Source organism: Epinephelus moara, chromosome 2 (assembly GCF_006386435.1).
Source record: "Epinephelus moara isolate mb chromosome 2, YSFRI_EMoa_1.0, whole genome shotgun sequence".
NCBI lineage: Eukaryota > Metazoa > Chordata > Actinopteri > Perciformes > Serranidae > Epinephelus > Epinephelus moara.
In genome coordinates, this window is record NC_065507.1 from 34,910,623 (window position 1) to 34,933,663 (window position 23,041).

General features: G+C 38.5%; 2 protein-coding genes across 2 annotated transcripts in view; one reads left to right on the forward strand and one right to left on the reverse strand.

Annotated features, from left to right (window-relative positions):
* LOC126408979 (spectrin beta chain, non-erythrocytic 4-like) overlaps positions 1-11,551 on the reverse strand; it is a 119,850-nt gene extending 108,299 nt beyond the window's left edge. The window contains exon 1 of the mRNA XM_050074822.1: positions 11,183-11,551. The gene's annotated coding sequence lies outside the window, so the exon portion shown is untranslated. The remainder of the gene's footprint in view (positions 1-11,182) is intronic.
* A 5,563-nt stretch (positions 11,552-17,114) lies between these two features.
* blvrb (biliverdin reductase B) lies at positions 17,115-21,226 on the forward strand. Its single transcript, XM_050074868.1, has 5 exons — positions 17,115-17,334; positions 18,596-18,757; positions 19,643-19,732; positions 19,871-20,002; positions 20,572-21,226. The coding sequence occupies exons 1-5, from the start codon at positions 17,250-17,252 to the stop codon at positions 20,724-20,726; spliced, it is 624 nt and encodes a 207-aa protein (XP_049930825.1). The 5' UTR covers positions 17,115-17,249; the 3' UTR covers positions 20,727-21,226.
* The last annotated feature ends 1,815 nt before the right edge of the window (positions 21,227-23,041 follow it).

Here is a 23,041-nt window from a genome sequence, read left to right on the forward strand (position 1 = left end):
AGAGAAGGTGCCCGGTGTATTATAGGGGGGTCCTCCGGCAGACTAGGCCTAAGTCAGCCTAACTAGGGGCTGGTACAGGGCAAGCCTGAGCCAGCCCTAACTATAAGCTTTATCAAAGAGGAAAGTCTTAAGTCTAGTCTTAAATGTGGAGACGGTGTCTGCCTCCCGGACCGTAACAGGAAGATGATTCCACAGGAGAGGAGCCTGATAGCTGAAGGCTCTGGCTCCTGATCTACTTTAGTATTAGCTAACTCAGTGGTGCAAGGTGAGCTAGCAGTAGATGCACACTTCTTTCTGCTACATTGTCTGCTATTAAATTCCCTTGCAGCTGTACTGATGATTTCTCGACATGACTTGGTCTGTTGTGCCTCAGATGAGGCAGCTGATGGTGTGATCTCAGATGCTGTGAATGAGCTAGCCCCATGTTTAACTAAATCCCTGTACATTTTTCACCCATATCCCCCATGTGGCAAAATCTGCATTTCACCTCAGAGTGAGAGAGCCAAGATCAAGGTTGGTTGCACACAGACCAACTGTAGACTGAAATGACTGATTGACTACTTCCTGATATCTACAAAGCATGAAGCTAGCAAATGTCCATATAGGCAAACTCTCCTGCTACAGAGAGGTGGGAGTATGTGGAGAATACAACAAGGGAAGCTAATCAGAAAAAGCTGGAGTGATATTTTTAACCACGTTGTCCTTAAATACATGAAAATATTACTGTCTTGGCTGTCACTGTAAAATGACTGTAATGCTGAGGTGAAAAGAGACTCGTAGTAGAGGCCATCAGTATAAGAATAGACAACAAAAGATGTGTAATATTGTTGACATTATAAGAGACATTATGAGATAAGGCATGATAAGATAACAGCAAATGGAAATATGTATCAAAACCCATCACTGGATTAAAGAGTAGAAACAACAGCTTTGCCACAACAGCAAGTCTATATCAGTCAAACTGCCTCACTCTTGTGTCAGTCAAAATACCATGTGTGTGTGTGCGTGTCTGTGTGTGTGTATGTGTGTCCTCTGTTCTCCTTGCCATGATCCTTGCCTAACCTCGACCACCTGGTGTCTTTCAATCAATCAGACTCACAGCTCGCAGGGATTGTGTGCTTGTGTGTGTTATCACCTTTACTCTAATAATCAGACTCAGCTGGTGAGGAATCAGCCAGCCCCAGGCAAGAGAGTCGACACTATGTCTGACAATCACACCCTCACACACACACCGACACACACTCTCCTGGCTATCCCTTTTCTGTGCTTTAAGTAACAGCAGCAGAGAGATGCTTCATGATTTACCTCCAGAGATTGAACACAGCCTGCAGGAAATCTCAGATGGAGGTGGAGATAAAAACAAAGAAAAAAGCGATCACACAGCTTTGAATGATTTTATCTGCATTCAGAGCATTACGAATGTAAAACCGTCAACATCAGAATATCAACAGTAAATTCATATTAGTTGCAATGCTCTGGCTCACATAAGCAGCAATAACAATCATCAAATGTTGATGCTGATTCAGAAGTACCTTAAAGGCGTATTCCAGCAATTTGTGTGTTATCATAATATTTACAGACTCATTATAGACAGATTTTTTAAAAAGTGGTCAGAATTGAAGGAGCAGAGGCTGAGATGTCCTGACTTTTAGTGTCTAATATGGGCCAAGCTCTAAGTATGTTGGATTGAACCATCAGCAAATAGCAGCTTTAATTACATCCACTTCTTTTACAGCCTTTACATCCAGTTTGTAACGCAGGCTTCCTGTTAATATGATTAAGTCCATAGCCCAAACCAAAATAAACCTGATGACAATATAAGGGTTATTTTTCCAGACTTTAAAAAGTTGCCTCCAGAGCCACAGAAGACTACAAACAACTGTTTTCAGAGGCTAAACAGTATGCCTTGTGATGAGTACACTGTGTTCCTTTAAGTTGCATTTCCCCTTTCATCATCAGACTGTTTTACACAAGTACACTGTGGCAAAAAATTACTTCCATAAAGGTTGCAAAACATACAGTATTATATGTCTTGACTATAGCGTCAAAAATAAACTGCTGAGTAATGCTGCTGCTCTTACAGCTGCCAGTATGGGAAGTTGGTCAGTGATCAACACCTAAAACCACAAAGCTGTGCTAAAAAAGCATGTGATGGGATGAAATCTGCTGCTGAATGCTTTCACTTTCCTAAGTCCACTTATAGTGCTCATGAATACAATACACCAAAGAAAGGGCATTTTGTCTGTGAATATGTTTCCTTTACAATTATAGTAGTCAAGTGAAATATCTTGTTTTACACTGCAACTGTCAAATCTGCTGAGATAAATTAAATAAAAATCCAGTGTGTAGGATTTTTATTGGCATCTAGCGGTGAGGTGCCAGAAATGAAACTTCTCCTGTGTGCAAAGCGTGTGGAAAAACTACTGTGGCCACTGCGAAAACATGAATAGCCCTATCTTGACCCAGTGTTTGCTTTGTCCATTCTGGACTTCTGTGGAAATAGTATGGTGGACACTGTGGAAGAGGACGTGCTCCGTATGCAGGGTTTAAAAATATGTATTTGAAATACAAAGTGAGTATCACTATTCCATTACAGTTTAAATTGGTGATAATCTGAATACAGTTACTGTCTTTACAAATAGATTACTTAAAGGGATTACTTTGTTTTTGTTGTATATGCTCTTACACCGTATCCTAACTGAATGTGATGCAAGCGAGCATCAGTATGATTTCATTGTTTTCTATTGAAGCATTCTAACTGGCCGTGAGCGACGCAGCACTGCCATTGTTTTGCATATACTACTGAAAACATACTTATCAATATTATTTACCATTTCTGCAAATATATCCCCCTAAATCCTACACACTGGACTTTAATTTTACTATATTGATATTGGGTAATCTCTCATTTTTGGCAATAAAAATAAATGAACAAAGACAATCTAAGCACAATAGTAATAAAACACTAAACCTAGAGCAGAAACGTAGGGGAAACAACACCACAAACACAGGATCAGTATCGAGCCTGTTTCTGGATTCTTTTTGTGCTTTGCTAGACTGGACAGGGATCTAGTTCTGTTTCTGAAGTTTGTCCTGTTGGACTCCACAGGGATATAGAGTTCATATGTTTCAGTCAGTCCAGGATATAGAGTCTACTGTTCCAACACTGACGGATCAAATGTTTAAACAGCAGCAGCCTCTCTGATCTCTCCATGGAGCTGGAAGAAAGAGCAGGCATCACTGCTGCCTGTGTGTGTTGTGTGATCTCTTTACATCTTTAAAACACAGTAGAAAACACACCAACACCAGCCTTTTAACCTAAACAGAATATGATATTAATGAAAAAACTGTTGGAGTAGAGCTTTACAGATAAGTCAATTAATTGACCAGTCAATCAACAAAATTAAACAGTTACCATTTTTTTTTTTTTTAAGGAATGCTATGCAGGAATTGTTGGTTACTGTTTTAAAACAGTATCACCAGCAAAATTGAAAGTGACAGTCAATCCAAGATTCAATCTCGTTTGGTATATTTACATTTTTTCAGTGCTGCGTCTGTGATTTGCCGCTTTGATGTGTGCTGCTTACAGTCTAGCACCTGGTCACTACCCTTTTGTAAAGTACTAACCTCACCTGGGTGCTGTTCCCAGGAACGTCCTGAAGACAGCAAAAGAAGAAGAAATGAAGAAATACAGGCAGAGGGCAGAATATCTGCAAAAAAATAAACTACCATACACTTTAAGCAGGTCAGAAGTCATGACTGAGTCCATGCTTCTTTTTTTTTTTTTAAATCCTGCATAGTATGCTGTTAAGCGTAACTGTTCTCGAATGTTAGGATTTGCTGACCTTCGTTGTCATTATTAATGTAAATTCAAATATCGCTGGGTGTTTGGGACTGTTCATCTGACAAAACAAGCAATTTAAGTAAGTCCACTGGGAACATGTAATTGGATGTTTTTTACAACACAATCAAAACAAATATTTGATTAATCAAGAAAATAATCAGCAGTTTAATTAATAGCTGTTACAGTAGTTGCAGACCTAAATCAGATGACAAGCAGGAAAGTCAATGTGAAGAAAGAAGTTGTCATGTCCCGCCCTCACTGTTTGTTTGACAATCTAACTCTAATAAGAACAACAATGGGCACCAGAGAGGTCTTTGTCATCTCTCACTGTTAGGACAGAATCTAGATCATGTTAGCATCTCTGTTTCTCTCCTGGTGAACTCAAACCCTATCTTCAGCATGGTTTATAGGACGGCACCTAAAAAGAAATGCTCTATATTCAGAGTGGCCATCTTTGTTATTACCCCAGGTGGTTTGAGTGTGTTTGTGTGAGTCTGCTTCAGCTCTGTCATTGCTCTTTCAACTGTTGTTTCTCAGCTCTTTACTCACTAGTTTCATAAGCCAGACTCTCACCTGTCTGTCTAGTGACATAGTTGTAAGCTGTGAGACTGCAGCTCAGCCTTTCCTGCACATAACTGTGTACCCTGATAAATGTCTCCATGTGGTGTTTGAACAGTCTTAGAGCAATATTCAAAACATAAACATCAACTTTTGCATTACACAGCATGAATTTACAGGTGTATATTTAATAGGGGTGGGGAAAAAATCGATACAGCATAGTATTGCAATATTTTGTGTGGCAATACTGTACTGTTAGACAAACAACCAAGTTTCGCTTTTTTTATTGTATTAATTATTATATAAATTTAACTTTTGGTAGCCTACTAAAATAATACAATCAATTGCTGTTCAGATCAGTAGATACATTTTGCTGCAATAAAAGTTGCTGAAGTGAGACGGACTAAAAACATGATCTTATTAGATAATACAGATATTGACAAAGTATTACTTTTAGGGTCATAATCTGCAGTTGAAAAAGATGACAGATTGCAATATATTTTATCACAATACTCAGCATATTACAACAAGTTTAAAATTGCAATAATAATGTATCATGACTTTGGTATGGTGATAATATCATATCGTGGGGCCTCTGGCGATTCCCATCCCTAATACTGAGTGAAACTAATGATTGTCATTATTCATTACTCTCCAAAATAACTTTTTTTTTTTCATTTAATTGATTGATTAGTCTATATCTAAGAAAATAGTGGGACAAACCCATTGCAATTTCCCAGAGACCAAGGTGGTGTCTTCAAACTGCTTCTTTTGTTAAACCAGTAGTTCAAAGCCCAAAGATGTTTAATTAAAATATAAAATGAGGGAAACACAGCGTTTGAGAGGCAAGAACCAGATATTTGGCATTTTTCCTTGATAAACGATTTACACAATTAGTTGATTTTCAGTATTATCACTGATCAATTTTTTATTGATTTACTATTCAATCAATTACCTAGTAGCATCAGCACAATTGTACAACACAATATATGTGTGTGTGTGTGTGTGTGTGTGTGTGTGTGTGTGTGTGTGTGTGCTGAACTGTCAGTCGTTATGCTTTCTCCTCCAAACCACTCAGTGTTATTATTGCCCTCTCTCCCCAGCTACGCTGTCGCTGTTGGTAACCACAATAAATCACCATTACACCAATGGTGTAATGAAAGCATCATCCCCCGCCTCCCTGCTCTCTCCTTTTATTATCCTTCACACTTTTTCAACTGTTGTCTCCCTTTATTCCCACTCGTCCCTCTGTCCTAACCTCCAGTCCTATCTGTCTGGCCAACACAACTTGTGTTCTGGCTATTAGCATTTGGCATTGTGCCTCCATACTACCAAAGAGTGACAATACTCTAATCTTTTTAGTACATGAGATGCCAAACATCAGGCGCCCTTGAAACAAGCACTTAACCCCAAAATGCTGCAGTGAGGATGCTCGGTTGCCAACACTAGTGAGTCCAGTGGACAAAGACTGTCAGTCCTGAGCAGCTAACGGTTGTTAATTTATAAAACTGTGTCTATGAAGCAGTATGGTGGTGAAAAAGGAGCCCATTGGCTGCTTTTGGATTCATATTTATTTAGTTAATATCTAAAGAATTTGCTGAGGTCTAGTCTCAGAGGTCCCATCGTGTTATGTCCAGCACTTCCAAAAAGATACACATTATAAGAACTGACTTTAAACCATAAGCCCAGTTCAGATTTTAGAAATGTATGAGATTTGAGTAGTCAGTAAAATATAACTTGGTCCTGAATTACAAATGTGTGTCATTATATTTTCTGATCTTGCACTAACCTCTGATAAATAAACAAACAACAAGCTACTGAGTGGGCCCTAGAACTCATCTGCAACCCCTCATCACGCCCTTTCGAATCTTTTAAAGTAACTTGGTTACAGTTTTGGTTATGATCAATTTCAGGAATGCCTTTGGTTTGCATGTTCCACATTTTAACATGCAGTGTGGGACTCACACTTATCTAGTCTTGCTCTTGACTTGGCCTCGTCCTGCTTTGGTCTTGGTCATGACTGATCTCAGTTTAGGTAGGCTTGACTACAAGACCGCTAGAACCCACCTGCTTGAAACACGTGGTTGAAAACGTACTAATCCCTGTTTTTCCTCACACATTCAGGCCACATTTTTACAAACAATACTGCACCCACCACTCTATAAGTAATTTCTTCAGACATGATAACAGTTTAAGGGACAGCATTCTTTCTTTGTTTTTTCCCCTCTGATCATGTTGCTGTGCTAATTATCCAAGAATAGCCTAACTGAGTGAGTGAGTGAGTGAGTGAGTGAGTGAGTGAGTGAGTGAGTGAGTGAGTGAGTGAGACGGCCATAATCAACAGAGACTAGGGGTCGGAGTCTAAAGAGTGAGAAAAAATATCATGATGTTATAGGAGAGAGATATTACAGAGAAATAGGAAGGCTGACATGGGAGAGGAGAAGTAAAGTGGAAAAATAAGGGGAAAAGAAAGAAATCAAAGGAGCGAGAGAGAAACAGGAGGGCATATCACCAGAAAGATGAAGAAAGAGGGAGGAGGAAAGAGAGAGACAGCTGCCAGTGTTAATCAGTCAGGGGCAGCAGCTCTGTGTCTCTGTTTCTGTAAGGCTTAATAGGGACCAGACCCTCAGTGTAATTCTCCTTTATCACACACACATACACACATGCACACACACACTCCCACACATGGAGCAGTCCTCATCAATACCGTCACATGCAGATCAAACGTCTGGGGACATTTATGATGACCTCTGCCATTTAGCTGATATGTCATCTGCCTGGACAAGCAACTCGACTTCTATAATTTCTATCAATTGATAAAATATTCAGACATCAATTCAATTTACTTACAAGGGTCTAACGAAGATTAACGAAATCTCATTGTTCTCCATTACAACATACCAATACTGAACAGTCGTCAAATTCAAGCTCCCCGATACAAGGAATTTACGTATTGAATAGAAATAAACTTAGAATATACTTATTGGTTAAATATATATTCTCTAAAGATTTAAATGTATTGTTAAACACAGTACAAAATGTCTTGCTTTGCCCCATTTCACTGTATATGAGACCCTGCTCTCCTTTTAAGCTCACAATACACTGTGCCATTTTGGGCTGTCCCAGACAAAAGATGACCATCATGAAAGAAACATGGCATTATCTTTCATTCTGGTTCTAAAACTGTGGCCCTACATCGCAAAACAGAGAGGTTCAAGGATGGCCATGGTCTCGGTCTTGCGATCAAAGACAGCTTGGGATACAATTCTGACATAGTCAGAAATTTGGGATTACTATCTTTCTTTCTTTTCTTTTTTTTTTTGAGCTTTTTTGCCTTTAATGGACAGGACAGAGTGAAGATTGTGAAGTGGGGAGAGTGAGAGAGTGGGGGGACGACATGCAGCAAAGGGTTGCAAGCCAGAGTTGAACTCGCGACCGCATCACCTCTATACATGGGGCGCCGGCACTATCCACTAAGCTACCAACACCCCAGGGATTACTATCTTTCAATGTGACTGCTGTTACGGCCTATATCTTCTAACTAACCAATAAAAATGCAGCATGAAATGATGCGCTGGCGCTAAACCCAGGCAAACAGACGGATGGAAAGCAGCTCGCCATGGAGGCAAAACGCGCTAAAATAAAGGTGTGGGATTCCAGCAAAGAGGAAAAAACCTTGTTAAGTTGTGGCAGCAGAAGCCTTGCCTATATGATGTGTCCTCCAGCTCTTACCATGACCACAAAAGCATGGAAGGAAATAGCAGTGGAGTTGCAGCTGCCAATTGAGCTACCTAGCAGCTAGCAAACACACACACAGACACACCGCAGTATATAGTGCCCACAAAACTTCAGGTTATTTAACAATGTGGCCCTCTATGTTGTGCTCCACAGTTGAAGGAAAAATAACCCATGCAGCATCCTTGCACACTTAGTATGGGAAGCTACTGCATCGTGGGCCGTAGCCTGCAATTCAGTAGGCATTGTCATTGTACAGTTACATTAAACCTGATGTTGTACCCAAGTTTATTAGATCCATGTCGCACAGTGTAGCTTCCACTAAACTTGTAAGATTGCTAACATCTCACAGTCTGTAGGAGGCTTTGCTGTATATTAGTTTAACTGTTTCATTAACCAAATGTGACTAAAACCCATTTCTGTATATACTTATTCCATGGCGTCAAAATTACTCTGATCACTGATATAACAACAAGCCACTATAAGTGAATCCAGTGCTGCTAAACAAAGTGTTACAGGGGACATCTTATATCTAACAGGTTTTTTTCCTCTGGGATCCTTTCATTAAAACAGCTTCTGAGGGTTATGGTGAAGACAAAATTACTTACTAAAGTTATTACTACACTGTATACTGTGATATTGATATGTTTGTGAAAACCAGCAAGCATGATGGAGTACACTGTTATTTTGATTTTGCTGTGCTTCTACAGTATGTTCTTCTTATGTTCTTACTATTTAAATAACTCAGTTATTGTTTCTTCTGTGCTATTTCATGTTGATTTGTCAACAACAAGCACAACAACAAAGCAGAAAAAAAAAAGTACAAATTTAGATGGAGCCACTAGACACATACAAAGACTGCCTTGGGCTGCTTAAATGCCCTGCATGGCTGTTATTAAAATGCCAGTGGCTAACACACTGAATTTGACTTTTTTTTTTTTTTTTTTTTTTAAAAACTTCAGACATTTGTATTCAGTTGGCATGAGTTCTCCTATGAGACCTTAAGCTAACCTTAAATTTAACATTTTTTTCTGACCCAAACCTAATCAATGGACTCATCTTAAAATTTTATCCAGAATGACCTCACCTTGCAAAAATATCCGAAACCTAGATTGTTCTTACAGAGATAGCTCTCTCTCTCTTGCTCTCTTTTACACTTACACACACACACACACACACACACACTGGATGCTTCATCGTGACGTCACGCAGTACGCACTTTACACACTGCACTGAGTCACTTCCACGCACTTCACCTCAGCAAAGTGAAACAACATCTGTGAGCACGAGCTGCAGCCGACGCCCAGTTCTGAGTTGGTGAGACCACAAGTCTTAATCAAAACAGTCACCTTGTGGTCTGATAAACAACAGAGCAGCAGCAGAGAGCTTCAGTGTCCCCGAGAGGCTGTCTATCACCCAGACAAGACAGGGATGACAACAAGAAGGGTGTCAAAAAGAACTCTATACTGCAATAGAGCCGGGCAATATACAGTGGTGTGAGATACAGTGATAATCATTTTGCTTTACCAATGTATTTTTAAAATGTTGACCTTGATAATATACCACAGCTGTAATTACTACTACTATACTCTAAAATTAGCACCAAATGTTGTGACGTATGATACAACGTCAGAGCATTTTTAACACTTTTGAGGAAAAGGGGTCAATATGAACAAAATGTTGAGTATAACAGACATATTGTTTTTGTTTTATATAAACAGTATTGATACTAGACAATTTGTAATACCATGAAGTGTAATAACATCACAATATGGTAAACTACTAAACACCACAAACACACTGCAACCCCCTGTGGGTGTAATGCGGAAGTTGAACAGTGAAACCACAGGACTTTAACTCCCATGGAATACAATAAGGTCAAAAAACACTTGTCTGTTAATGCACCATAGGCTACTATGAGCTCCCAGAGGAATATCAGAGTGAGGGGGTAAAAAGGGCTAAATTAATGTCACTAAAAGGAACAGCAAGGTTGGCTATTTGCCATTATCAATGATTAAATTACTAAATTAATTAATGACCACAGCCTTTGCTCATTGTGATTGCTTTAACATAGAACACGTGTGCCTGTCTTAGTCTTTTAATTCCTGTTTACCCTCCTCCAACACCACCATGCATACACAGACACACACACCTTGCACCAACAAATCAAAGCTACCCAACTGACCCACACCTGCCTGCACACCTCTGTATTAGCTCCCTACAGTCACTCTATATATTTACCACTAACAGCTACCCTCTTAAACAGCAAATGATAGTCTCAATGCATAACTGAGGTTGTAGTCACTTTTCACTGCAGATGTGATCAAACACACCACATTTCCACTTGACAGGCTACAGTGCACTGCATCTTGTGCTGCTAAAGCAAGGCATGCTGTTGTTGGCCGTGTCTCACTAAAACATCAGAATAATCTGAATGAATTCACCCCCCTAAAGAGCAGCAAAATCCCCTCAGGGTTCAGGAATAACTGATACCACGCACAGGGGGCAGAAATGCCAAAGTAATCTGAGGTCACATAGTGAACCACAGACACCCTATAACTTCCTGCAGGAATATGTGGTATTATTGTTAAGATTTATCGCTGGGGAAGTTCTGTTGTTGTATGCATTGGGACACAGTTTGCCAAAAATGCCACAGAACCCGACATCCATAATTTAAAGTTATCGGTTATAAAGAAACCTAAACTGATCGGTGTAGCATGCAACAACCTACCATAGCCCATACACCAGGCCGCTATTCTGCTTCTTAACCCATTTATCCTTTCAAATTAGACAACCAGCTCTGGCAGGCATCGTGAACACTTTTCCAGGCATGCATCATGTCACACATGTAGTGGGAAAAAGACATGAAACAGCGCGTCCCCCCGCCAGATCACTGCGGTACCCTGCACCCAAATGCAGGCCGGCGTCCCTGCGAAAAAAAGGAAAAAACACCGTGCACCTCGACTCCTTGCTCCCACACAGGGAATGACAAAACGACATCCCATGGAGAAAGAAACCATCCTGTCGTCCTTCTATCGGCCTTACCTTCAGCTTCAGTGTCCGTTTTTGGGATTGATTTTGTCCTCCTCTTATACCAAGACGTCGTTGGGCTGAATCGATGAGGAGAGCGGTTTATCAATGGAGGAAACTGACGCTCCGCTTTTATTCCAGCAGGGTCTTCCCTCGATTAGTCCCTATAACAGGAAGAAGCTGTTTGTCAGGGTAATTACAGAGGCAGTCCGGGGAGCCTCTACCGTGGAAATGCAACGCCTTGGCGCATAAAAAGGGCGCCGTGTGCCTGCAGCGGTGACCGCCGGCCAGGAGATGCTGTCGGTGCTGAGGATGCGAGCCGGTGGAGGGTGATGATGATATCCATAGAGGTCCCCGTTTCCACCTGACACAACCTCTCCTTCCTCCTCCTCCTCCTCCTCTTCCTCTCCGCTGGTGATGCTGGAGAGAAATATCAGCATTAGTGCGGCGAGCAGAGAGAAGGAGAGAAAGAGAGAGAGAGAGAGAGAGAGAGAGAGAACTGTCGGTGATAAATTTTAGCAGGAAGCCACAAGGGGCCGTGATTTACATCATTTTCAGCAGCAGAATCGGTTTAAAGGCAAAAAATAAATAAATGCTAGAATATGTCAAAGCCTATCACTAAATATAGTATCCACAAAAAGAACAAAAACTTCTGTTTGAACTATTTTTATGTTTTAAATGTGTTCGTGCTCAGTTTGACCCACATCTAACTGCTAGCTTAACGTTAAATCCGGATTTGAGACAACCATGCTAGCTAAAACGTTAGCCTACTACCTAAGTTTAAAGTAGTTTGTCTTATGAAATACGTTTGAGGTACCTGCTTAGACATGGTCGTTAAAGCATTGTTATAGTAATAACTGACTAATAACTGACTAATAACTAACTACAGTAACTGATTAATTGGGAGCCATTTACCTTAACTGGAATTTTGAAGTATCATCTTCCAAGATTTTGTTCCACGAAGAAGAAGGGGGCGGGGCTTCAAGCCAATTAAAACACTTGTAGTCACGTGTTTTCATCCAATCACTGGTTTGCATATGTTTTTTTAGCACAGGTGCTAATATGCAGGCTCATCTACAGTGATCACTACTCTTGGCTACTGAGATCATGATACAAAGTTCCCTCTAGGAAATTATTGGTCCTTGAAATAAAACATTAGGCTCAGGCCTGGTACTAGACTACTTTGAATAGGGGGCAGTAAGATATATTGGTTGGTTACCAAAGATAGTGTTAATTTAAGTGTTCTTTGGGACTGTAAACTATAATACACACTCTTTTATGTTTTTATCCCAAGCGTTATTTTTTGGGGGGTTAAAGCCATCCAAGGCTTAGCCCAGACTGCTGTTGGGGGGATGCTCCCTCAGAAAAGTTTTGATTAACAAGCTCTCTTTCTATGCTTTATTTATGCACTAAATTTATATGTCTTAATCATTTGAAAACTGGATCGTGTACCTTAAAAAGTTTCATTGAGGCTACCTTTCAGGTTGATTGTGAATTGTGACGTTAAAACATAAATAGCTGTTAGTGTGAGTTTTGAGTAGAAAGAGAATCGCAACTGCTATCATTAAACATTAATTTATCATTAATTTATGTCAACAGTGGTGGAATGTTACTAAGTACATTCACGCAAATACTATAATAGAATAGAAAGAAAGAACTTTATTTATCCCAGAGGGGAAATTCAGTTGTCCAGCAGCTCATAAAAGACAAAAAAACAAAATAAAATACATCAAAATAAGTGCACAAATAGAAATTAAATTAAGATAAAATAAAGTGTGCGTGCGACTGGATTCAGGAGGTGTTAAACAGTCTTACTGCCGTGGGGACGAAGGATCTCCTGAAACGTTCTGTTCTGCAACGCAGTGAGATGAGCCAACTGCTGCAGCTGCTCCTCTGTCGCTCCAGGAGGCTGTGGAGAAGGTGTCTGCTATTGTCCATTATAGCTTTCAGTTTGTTCAATGTGGCCCTCTCCACCACAGTTCTTAGTGGGTCCAGTCTCCTGCTTAGAACTGTGGTGGAGAGGGCCACATTGAACACTGTACTTCAGAAACAATTTTGAGGTACTTCTACCTCTCTTTCAGAGGCAAATGATGTACTTTTTACTCCACTACATTCATTTGAGTTTTAGTTACTTTAAAGATTCAGATTATTAATACAACATGTAATCAACAAATAATCATGATGTATTATTGTATATTAAACTACCCAGCAGTATATGAGTCATTAAAAAAGCTCCACCTTTACCAGCAGCAACATTAAAGTGATGGACACATTACTGCATCAATAATTATAATAGACTACATATGATAAATTTTATTCTGAAATGGGCCATTTTGGAAATAAGTTATTTTACTTTTGGTAGGCCTTCTTTATATATGTGATGCTAATGCTAATGCTAATACTAATGTAGGACTTTCACTGCAACAGCATATTTCTACACTTTTGCTAATTTTACTTATGTAGGCTAAAATATTTGTGTAGGTTTCTTCTTTTGCCACAGTAGTTTATGGGAATATTAAATGGGGTTTCTTTCACTCACACACAATTTTCAGACAAAGTTCATGCAGTGTAGTGTGTGCACTGTTCACCTCTCCATCATCTGCATCTGCCTGTCTGTCCCTCCCTCACGCTCTCTCCGCTGTGACTGTAAGAAGAAAGTCAGTTCATGCAGAGTTTTCACCTATAGTAAAATGACAGTCGTTACCGTTTTAGTTCGTTCTGGATCCACACCTCAACATTATGCAATGTGACTCCTGACAGAGGATGTTAGTTGATTTCAACATGTTCAAATCTAAAAAGTGAAGTAACTGCACACTCCTTTGTCACCCAGGAAGAAAGTACCAAACCCCCATTTAAAAAAATCGCTGAATTTTTATGAGTTGTTGGGCCAGGGGAAACTTTATAAACATTCTGAAACGCTGTCTATGAAAAATCCTCAATTATTTGTCCCCCTTTTAAATTTGGCAAATGTAACACATTAAGGTCTTCCTTTCTTTGTATAAAAACAAACATTTTTCCAGTTTGTCCCGCTGTGCTGCAGTACCGGCTTGTAGCCTAAGAACTGACTGACCTGTCAGCCAATAAGACAGGAGTATCTCCACGCATTTTCCTCTAATCACTCTTTGATTGGTCTCTTCTTGCCTCCACTCCATTCACTAAAGATACAAAATTACAATACTGTACTTTTCTTTTGTGGCAATTAACCGCTCAAAGTGGAGAATCATTCAGCACTAAACATGCCTATGTCTGGCTTTACTGGGACAGGCAAAGCATTTGGAAGCGCATTGACCCCCTTCCTTATGCCAAGAACCAGCCCTGATTAGGTTACAGATTTCCCAACACTTAGGCCCAAATGGTGTTCCTGAGTCATTTATTTATTTATGTATTTTGTTGACCTAAATGTAGTCAAACTTAAAAGGCCAATTACCACCATTAATAACTAACTGCATAATGTAAACATGCTGAAACCCCCAAATACCAAGAAAAGCACATGCAACTGAACTTTGAAGTTTATTTAGAGTGCACATCACTTTTTTGGGTTAAATATAGACAACAACACACACACACACACACACACACACACACACACACACACACACACACACACACACACACACACACACACACACACAGGCCTCCAAACAGGCAGAATCCCAAAACAATATAAGGGCAATTGTACATTAAACTCTAGCCAATGTCTGATACATTTTTCTAGAACCCTGCTTTAACCTTTGAAACTTTCTTTTACTGATGATCACATTAAAAATGTGCAGGAGATAATATAATACAAAAAACATGCTGTATTGCATAACATTACACATGCCTATGGCAGATATGTGTCCAAAGTGGCTTATATTTTAATAGCCTGCTTGGATCAAAGGAATTTGTGGTTCAGTGTCTTGCATTGAGTTCCAACAAGGTGGCCAGGGAATTTGATCAGCCATCCCAAAATTTCTGACACATAATGGCTTCTGACTCCGTGCAGCATTGCTTTTGACCTGCCAGTTAATCTTACAACCATTTTTGAATTAATATTTCAAAGCTCGTTAAAAAAAATGAGAATAAAAATAAAGAAGAAATTTTAACAATTGTGGTTGAAAATAGGTTGTCTCTCTCGGACTATTCAAACAAACACAGAAGAATTTAATGAGATGAATGTAATTTATTTGGAAAAACAATAAAGTAAGGCATTTTGATGAAAATCTAATAAAACTTTTACCAGAAACAACAGGGACCTCACAGCCTAATTCAAGTGTACAAAGGCAAAAAGAAGAGCTAAGTGCACTTGACTTCACTCTCAAAGTGAGTCTGTTTTGGAAGCCCTGGGGAGATGTTTTAAAAATGAAAAAGCATAAAAGCACGTCAGCCTTTTGTGTATTCACCATTTTACAAGCAAAACTTGTGAATATGTTTGACCTTTTCTCCATATTTGCTGCTGTAGAGCCCTCTGCCATAGTCCTACCAATCAACCATCACATAGCCTTTAACATATTGCAGTCACATGATATCCAGACCCAGACAAATACAAGAATATTCCCAGTTTCAGTCCTTGCTTATCACGGTTTCTTTGCAGTATTTATGATTTAGATGCCTTAGACTAAAGGCTTAAATCCAAATGTCTTTAAAAAAAAGACATTAATCTCAAATTTTGATGAAACACATGACTGACTTTTCAAACCCTATTTGAGTCACAAACCTTCAAAGACTTTCAAGGAATACCGAGGCTGGTAGAAATCAACAAAGTCAACCCAGGGGTGATGGTGAAAGTAGGCCTACATTTACTCAAGTACTGTACTTAGGTACAATTTTCAGGTACTTGTACTTTATTTTAGTATTTCCATTTTGTTCTACTGTATAGGCCAACTTCTACTCCACTATATTAAGAAAGAAAATATTGAACATTTGACTCCCCTACATTTATTTAACATTAATTACTAGTAACGACTTGCTAGTTCAGATTACTAAAAGAAAATAATATACATTATTCTGAAAAGGCACATTCTGCATAATGAGTGGGCTACTTTTGATGCCAATACTCATTTAGCTTATTTAAGTAAGAATTTGAATGCAGGACTTTCACTTGTAATAGAGCATTTTTTAATAGGAAGCCTTTGTTGTCATTGTACACTGTACAACAAAATATCACCTCTCCCGATCAATGCAATAAAAAGAAACAGGCAAACACCACAAAACAAAACAACTTTAGCAAACATCCTCAGTCGACAACACAGGTTCCAAAGTAACAAGTAAAAAGTAAAATTTATAAAAATAGAAATAAATAAAATTTTGCACTACAACCCGAGTATTTATTGAACTAGAGTAAATGTAATTATTGCACTGGAATGAATGTAATAATGGCACTATAACAAATGTGATTATTGCAATAAATAAGAGTATTTATTGACCAAGAGTAAATGTAATATTGCACTAGAAAAAGAGTATTTATTGCACTTTAGCAAATGTAATTATTGTTCTAATAGATCAAATTATTGCAATAAAGAACAGTATTCATTGCCTAAAAATAAATGTGATTATTGCATTACAATAAATGTATTTATCAAAATATAATAACAGTATTTAATGAGAGTAAATGTAAATGTTATTGCACTACAATAAATGTACATATTGCACGAGAATAAATGTGATTATTGCACAAGAATAACAGAATTTATTGCTCCAGAATTTTTTTTATTATTGCACTAGTATGTAATTAATGCATTCGAATAAATGTAATCATTGCATTTAGATCCGTAGGTTTGCCCTTGAAAGGCAGTCTTTAAATTGTGCTATAGCTACTTTTACTTAAGTAAAAGAGTACTTTTTCCACCACTGGTGAGGAGTAATATGAACAGTAGGTGAACAGCAGTCTGTGAGCAGCAAGGCTCCTTTAAGTCTCCCTGTGAGAGGAGGAGTCTGAGCTGCGGAAGCGCCTCTGCTGCTGTCGGATAAGAGAGGCGTTTCTACATACTTGATATGTCATGTCAATGTGACTTCATAAGTGAAAGTGCCCTCAGCTTTATCGGACGCAGCTTGTTTGAGCGTCAAGTTGTTGCTGTGTATTGGAACTCGCTTATTAGGAATAATGTCGGAGTGCATCAAAAACGTCGCGATATTTGGAGCCACGGGAATGACCGGACTGGCGACCCTTCCGCAAGCAGTGGCTGCAGGTGAGGACTGAGAGTAGAACACAACACGATAGGATAGAATAGAGGGACATACTGGGGTCATTCATGGGTCCCAGTAGGTCCCTTTAGTAATTTTACATTAAAGTTGTACACAATAAGAGTTTGCACCACAGAAAAAAGAAGTGTTGTCTGTTGTGGTCAAAGTTTTCACCCTCCAGCCTGTAGGCTATCTCTCAGCCTTGGTTTATAGTGTGATGGTCCTAGATTTACTGAGTCTGCAGTATTAGTCAATAGCTTTACATCACGAGATTGATGATAACAGAAATGATTCATAAAAAAAAAAAAAAACCTGTTGGCCTTCACAGTGTCAAGTAGTCCACATCTACTTCTGCTATGGATTTAGAATTGGTCAGTTAATCAATAAAGTATCAATAACGTGATATTAGACTAGAAAGGATTGTGCTTAGCCTATAGTTTTATCTCATGTTTGAGTTTAGTCATAAACTCCACATTACTATTTTTTCCTCAAACTTTCCTTGTCTTTTGGAAGTCCTCAGTAAAACATATCATCATATATCCATATAAAGGTATTTGCTGGAAACTATGGTGATAATTGATTCTATCAAAATCCACCAGTCTCACTCTAATGTACAGTTTTGAAGATTTTAGCAAATGCAATATTTTATATGATGATTTTGATTAAGCAGCATTTTCACTTCCTCTCTCCCTCCTCACCATGTAGCAAAAAGGACTGTTAAGTTATGACAGACGTTACAGGTTATCATTATGCTGAGTCATATCAGGCTGAGAGCTGATAATAGAAGCTGTTCACTATCTTGCCTAGACAGAGAGGGCGGGATCACCTTCATGTAGTGGGTGAAGTTATCATGGGAGCTTCAGGAAGAGACTCTTTTGTTCTGGCTCCACTTTGAAGACGTTGAAATCATGTCATCTGTTGAAATGTAATATCAGCTTCAGTAAATTTTAGAACACATGCAACAATTACTGCACAATAACCAATATGACTAACAGTATGAGTGTTATCAAACAGGTGAAATGTTCAGTTGTCATAGTGTCACTAATCCCTAAAACTGAATAAAAGTGATTCTCATTCTCTTACTTCTTCCCCTTCTCTTTCATGACCTTGATGGAAAATGTCATAAGATCCTGCAACATGTGAGGGAGAAATATGAGTTTAGGAAATGTGTTAACAGATTAGGACAATGATTTAATGCATAGGAGTATCAAAGTGATGATGGTGCGAGTGTGTGTTTCTGTTTCATTTCCATGCTTCCTCCCTCAGGATACAATGTAACGCTGCTGGTGCGGGACCCTGCTAAACTGCCTGCTGACCACAAGGCGTCCAGAGTGGTGGTGGGAGACGTACTTAATAAAGAGGATGTGAAGAAGACCATGGAAGGCCAGGACGCAGTTATCATCATCCTGGGCACCAGGAATGACCTCAGTAAGGCTCCACACTTTGAATAAGAGACACACAACCAAGCTGACATTATAAGAAAAGAAAACTAAATGCAAAACTAACACTTTTTACATTTTTCTTTCTTTCTTCGCACGTTGTTGCACATTTCCTGATGCTGTGCTCTTTGCATTTTTGAGTTCTTTGATTTTCATACAAGCTTTGGATTTTTCCATTTGTTTTGAATTTTGGTGACCTAAATTTGCAGCATTTCTCTAACTGTTGTTGCTTTGGGCTCTTCTCACATATTCACACCAATAAGTCTCTGCACGATATTTCTTTACATTTATTGTTAAAGGTCAAATTTCTTTGCATAACTGACTTTGGTCACCTTACGCAAGGAGGATTGTACTTTTTAATAGTGTAATAATGTAAGATATTCACTAGAGGTCGCCAAAGAATCTGAAACACACAGTATATAAAAAGGTGGATGGGATTTACAATATGACAGTAGATGTGCATGGATTTCTCCAGGCCAACTCAAAGGATTAATTGTAGATAAATCAACTTACACACAAAACAACATGCAGACATCATAGATAAAAGATAGGGTTAAAAAAAAGCTTCATTTACAGTAAAACTGTCCCCTCAGTAACAAAACACTTCCTTTCTGATGCATTAACTTGCGAAATTATTTCATGTTGGTCTTCTAAATACCCCATTTACTAAAAATGAAAACATTTAAAGTTTTTAGTGTTATGTTTTCTTGTATAAACTTAACTGTGTAATAGAGTAGCTCTCTGAAATACAGTAGTTCAAATTTGATACCCAGTGGAAAGTGCCAGTGTCTCAAACTATAATCCAGTACAGTTCTGATTATTTAGTTACTCTGCACCTCAAGTTTGATTCTGTGATCTGATCTTTGCTCATCAGGCCCGACCACCATGATGTCTGAAGGCACCAAGAACATTATTGAAGCCATGAAGGCTCGTGGGATCAGCAAAGTGATCGGCTGCATGTCAGGTACAACTCATTGTTGATAAAAAATTATAACAGAGCAGGTGAGGTGGTCAAAGTGGGTAAAAGAAAAGTACCTTGAAATATATTTTGTTGAGTCCTGTTTAAGCATCTGATCAACATCTTTATCCTTATCCTTCCCAGCCTTCCTGTTGTGGGATCGCTCCAAAGTCCCACCCCGTCTGGTTCCTGTGACAGAGGACCATGACAGAATGTACACAGTGCTGAAAACATCGGGGCTGGACTACGTGGCCGTCATGCCTCCTCACATTGATAGTCAGTAGGAAGTAGAAACTAGGAGCTTCATTCCAAACAAAAATGGATGAAAACTTTCCAAACTTGTTACCGGCATAAAAGTGCTACAGTTAGTCAATCTGATGAAATGTGTTGGTAGATAATGGATTCTAAGCTGCTCTCTATTATCTAAACAGTTATGATGGTTTAAAGGTCCAGCATGTAGGATTTTGTGGCATCTAGCGGTGAGGTTGCAGAATCGAAACTTCTCTCATGTGCCAAGTGTGTAGGAGAAGTACAGTGGATGCACTGACTGGACCTTTTAATTTAGATTTTTTTTTTAAAGAATTGATCTGAGACTCTGTAAGATAAGACATTTTTTGTAGGAATTTGCACCCAAAGCAAAGTTCAGACATAACAATAATGCAATAAGTTGATTATGCAAAGTCAAACTAATCTTCACAGCTCTGGCAAAAACTTTTAGGCTACACAGTCAAAAAAATTGTTTTTTTTACTTGCATGCAAAAAAACTTCAGATTATAAGAGCATTTGTGTGTTTTGTCATATTTTATGTGATTTCTTTTTTCTTGTTTCTGTCTTGCGCCCTCTAGACGACCTTCCTCTGACAGAGAAATACATGGCGACAGAGAACATGCTAAAAGGAAGAGCCATCTCCAAACACGACCTGGGACACTTCTTCGTCAAGTGTCTGTCCACATCAGAGTGGGATGGCAAGACTGTAGGAGTGTGGGGAGAGTATAAATAGTCCTGAACAACACATCACTGATGCCCTCCGGACAGCGAGGGGGTTTAAATCTCTTCCTGTCACTGATTGCCATTCATAATATCTACCAAATCACACTCAGGAGAATTTTTTTTTTTTTTTATGCTGAGATTTTGAGTTAATAAAGAACTAATGTCTGTGTAGATTCAAACTGCGAGTGTGTTGTCATAAACAAGGATGCTTCCCTGTGTTAACCTTTATAATCACTACTGGGCAGCTTTTGCTTGGCATTTTATATTTTTATACTAATTTCGATTTTATTATCAGCTGCAACTGAGTGCTGAATCTGTACTGCTGCTTCAGCTGTAGCTGTTCACATTGCTTTACATTAGAAAATGTCTTTATACATTAACAATTTTTACATATTGAATGATTCGTTTCCTATCAGTGAACATGTCTTTGTTGATGCCTCCTGCTGCTGCTCTGGTGTACAGCAGATCCTTTTTATAGCTGTTAAAAATAAATGACTTTATTGTGCAAAAGGTTGTGCTGACAGAGTGACGTGTCATGTGAATGAGGAGAGCTGCAGGCTACTTGTTACTAGAGTGACAAAACAACAGTAATAGGAAATTGTACACTAATCTATCATCTATGTAATTTACATTACACTTTACAACACAACAAGAAAAAAACCAGAGTAATAGAGTAAGTCCGAGGTGGATAGTGTACTCAGTTACTATGAATATTAGTTAAAATATCCTCCTCCTTGTGTCTTAATCTACAAATCAATCTAGCTCTATTTGATCAGAACTGGTTTTAATCACTTGGTCCATTTGTTTTGGAGAGGAAGAGAACTCTGCAGACAGGCTCCCAGTAAAAAGCTCCTGAACAATGAACACTGAAGGAACCCAACCTGGAGTCCATGCTTTGCACACGGGAGAGGTTTCAGGTTTCAGCTGGTTGCAATCTGCAGTCCTCACTGCTAGATGCTACTAAATCATACACACTGCTCCTTTAATTGGAGTACCTGTACTTTGGTACTTTGTTAGTTTTTGTGGAATAGATAAATTAAACAAACTCGATGAAATGCTATTGGATAGGGATTTAGTGACCATTAACAGTATAATACAATATATACAATTCTATAATACAATAATTATAATTACCTAACTGTGTTACATTAGTGTTATTAAATATGAGTCTTTTCTGTTGTGTTTTGGTGTTTTTTTTCCTCTCTTTTGGGATAAATGGGTTGGATATTGGCATGAAAAATTTTGGACCATTCCTTTAGTCTGTCTTCGGTTCCACAGTTCACCTCACGTGACTGTATCCTTTTTTAAAGGACAACTAGTCAGTCAGACCAGTGGCATGTGTAACTGTTGTGCAACTCCCTCTAGAGAAAAATATGTGTCAAAGACCAAGGGCAGGCAGTATCCCGGAAACCTATAATTCCTTCAAAATAAAACCGGGCTTTTTTTTTTTAATTAAGAAAAAGGTCCAGTATGTAGGATTTAAGTGAATATATTGGCAGAAATGGAATATCATGTTCATAACTATGTTTTCATGAGTTTATAATCACCTGAAACTGAGAACCAATGTGTTTTTGTTACCTTAGGATAAGCCCTTTAAATATCTACATTCATCTGCTGAAGGGGGAAAGGTTATCTGTGCGCTATGATCTAAATCTGAGTTTAAGGTGTGTATGAAACAGCAGGACTGTTGACATTGCAACTAGTTTGGAGGCCAGTGGTGGTCCAATATGCAATTTAAACAATAACTTAACTTGAGTGAAAACTTGAGGCCTCCAGCACAAATAAACAAAGAGGAGAAATTATATTATAATACATAAGATAAGACATGATAAGATAAGATAAGATAAGATAAGATAAGCATTATTAATCCCCACAGGGTAAATTCAGTCAGGTGTTGCAACAGATCAAAGACAGACATTAAAGTAAAAAAAATAATAGTAATAATAATAATAAATAGGTATATAGCTAGAATAAGAGAGGGATAAAATAGAAACTATCTAAGAGCAATTATAGACAAAATCACAAGGTAAAGTGACAATGGTGTGGTTAACAGCAGCAAGTCGGCTAGCCTCGTGTACACAAGTAGCCTAATACTTAGTGTTGACTTTATAAATATAGCAAAATAATAGACATATAATATGGTATATAATGTAGTAAGACAGCATAACTTAATATAGATATAATAGTAGCCAATAGAATAGCATATAAGATATATTATGTTGCCTTTTCTAAAGGATGATGTCAAATTTGGGTTTTTATTTTGACAGAGACTACAGGAAACTGTTTTATGATCTGGTAACTTCATGTATTTCTCTGCCGTCCAAT

Bases quoted from the DNA above. Each gene is read 5' to 3' on its own strand.
- blvrb (XM_050074868.1), top strand. From the start codon at position 17,250: ATGTCGGAGTGCATCAAAAACGTCGCGATATTTGGAGCCACGGGAATG. The intron at 17,335-18,595 runs GTGAGGACTGAG...TTCCTCCCTCAG, and splicing joins TCCGCAAGCAGTGGCTGCAG to GATACAATGTAACGCTGCTG. The intron at 20,003-20,571 runs GTCAGTAGGAAG...TGCGCCCTCTAG, and splicing joins CATGCCTCCTCACATTGATA to ACGACCTTCCTCTGACAGAG.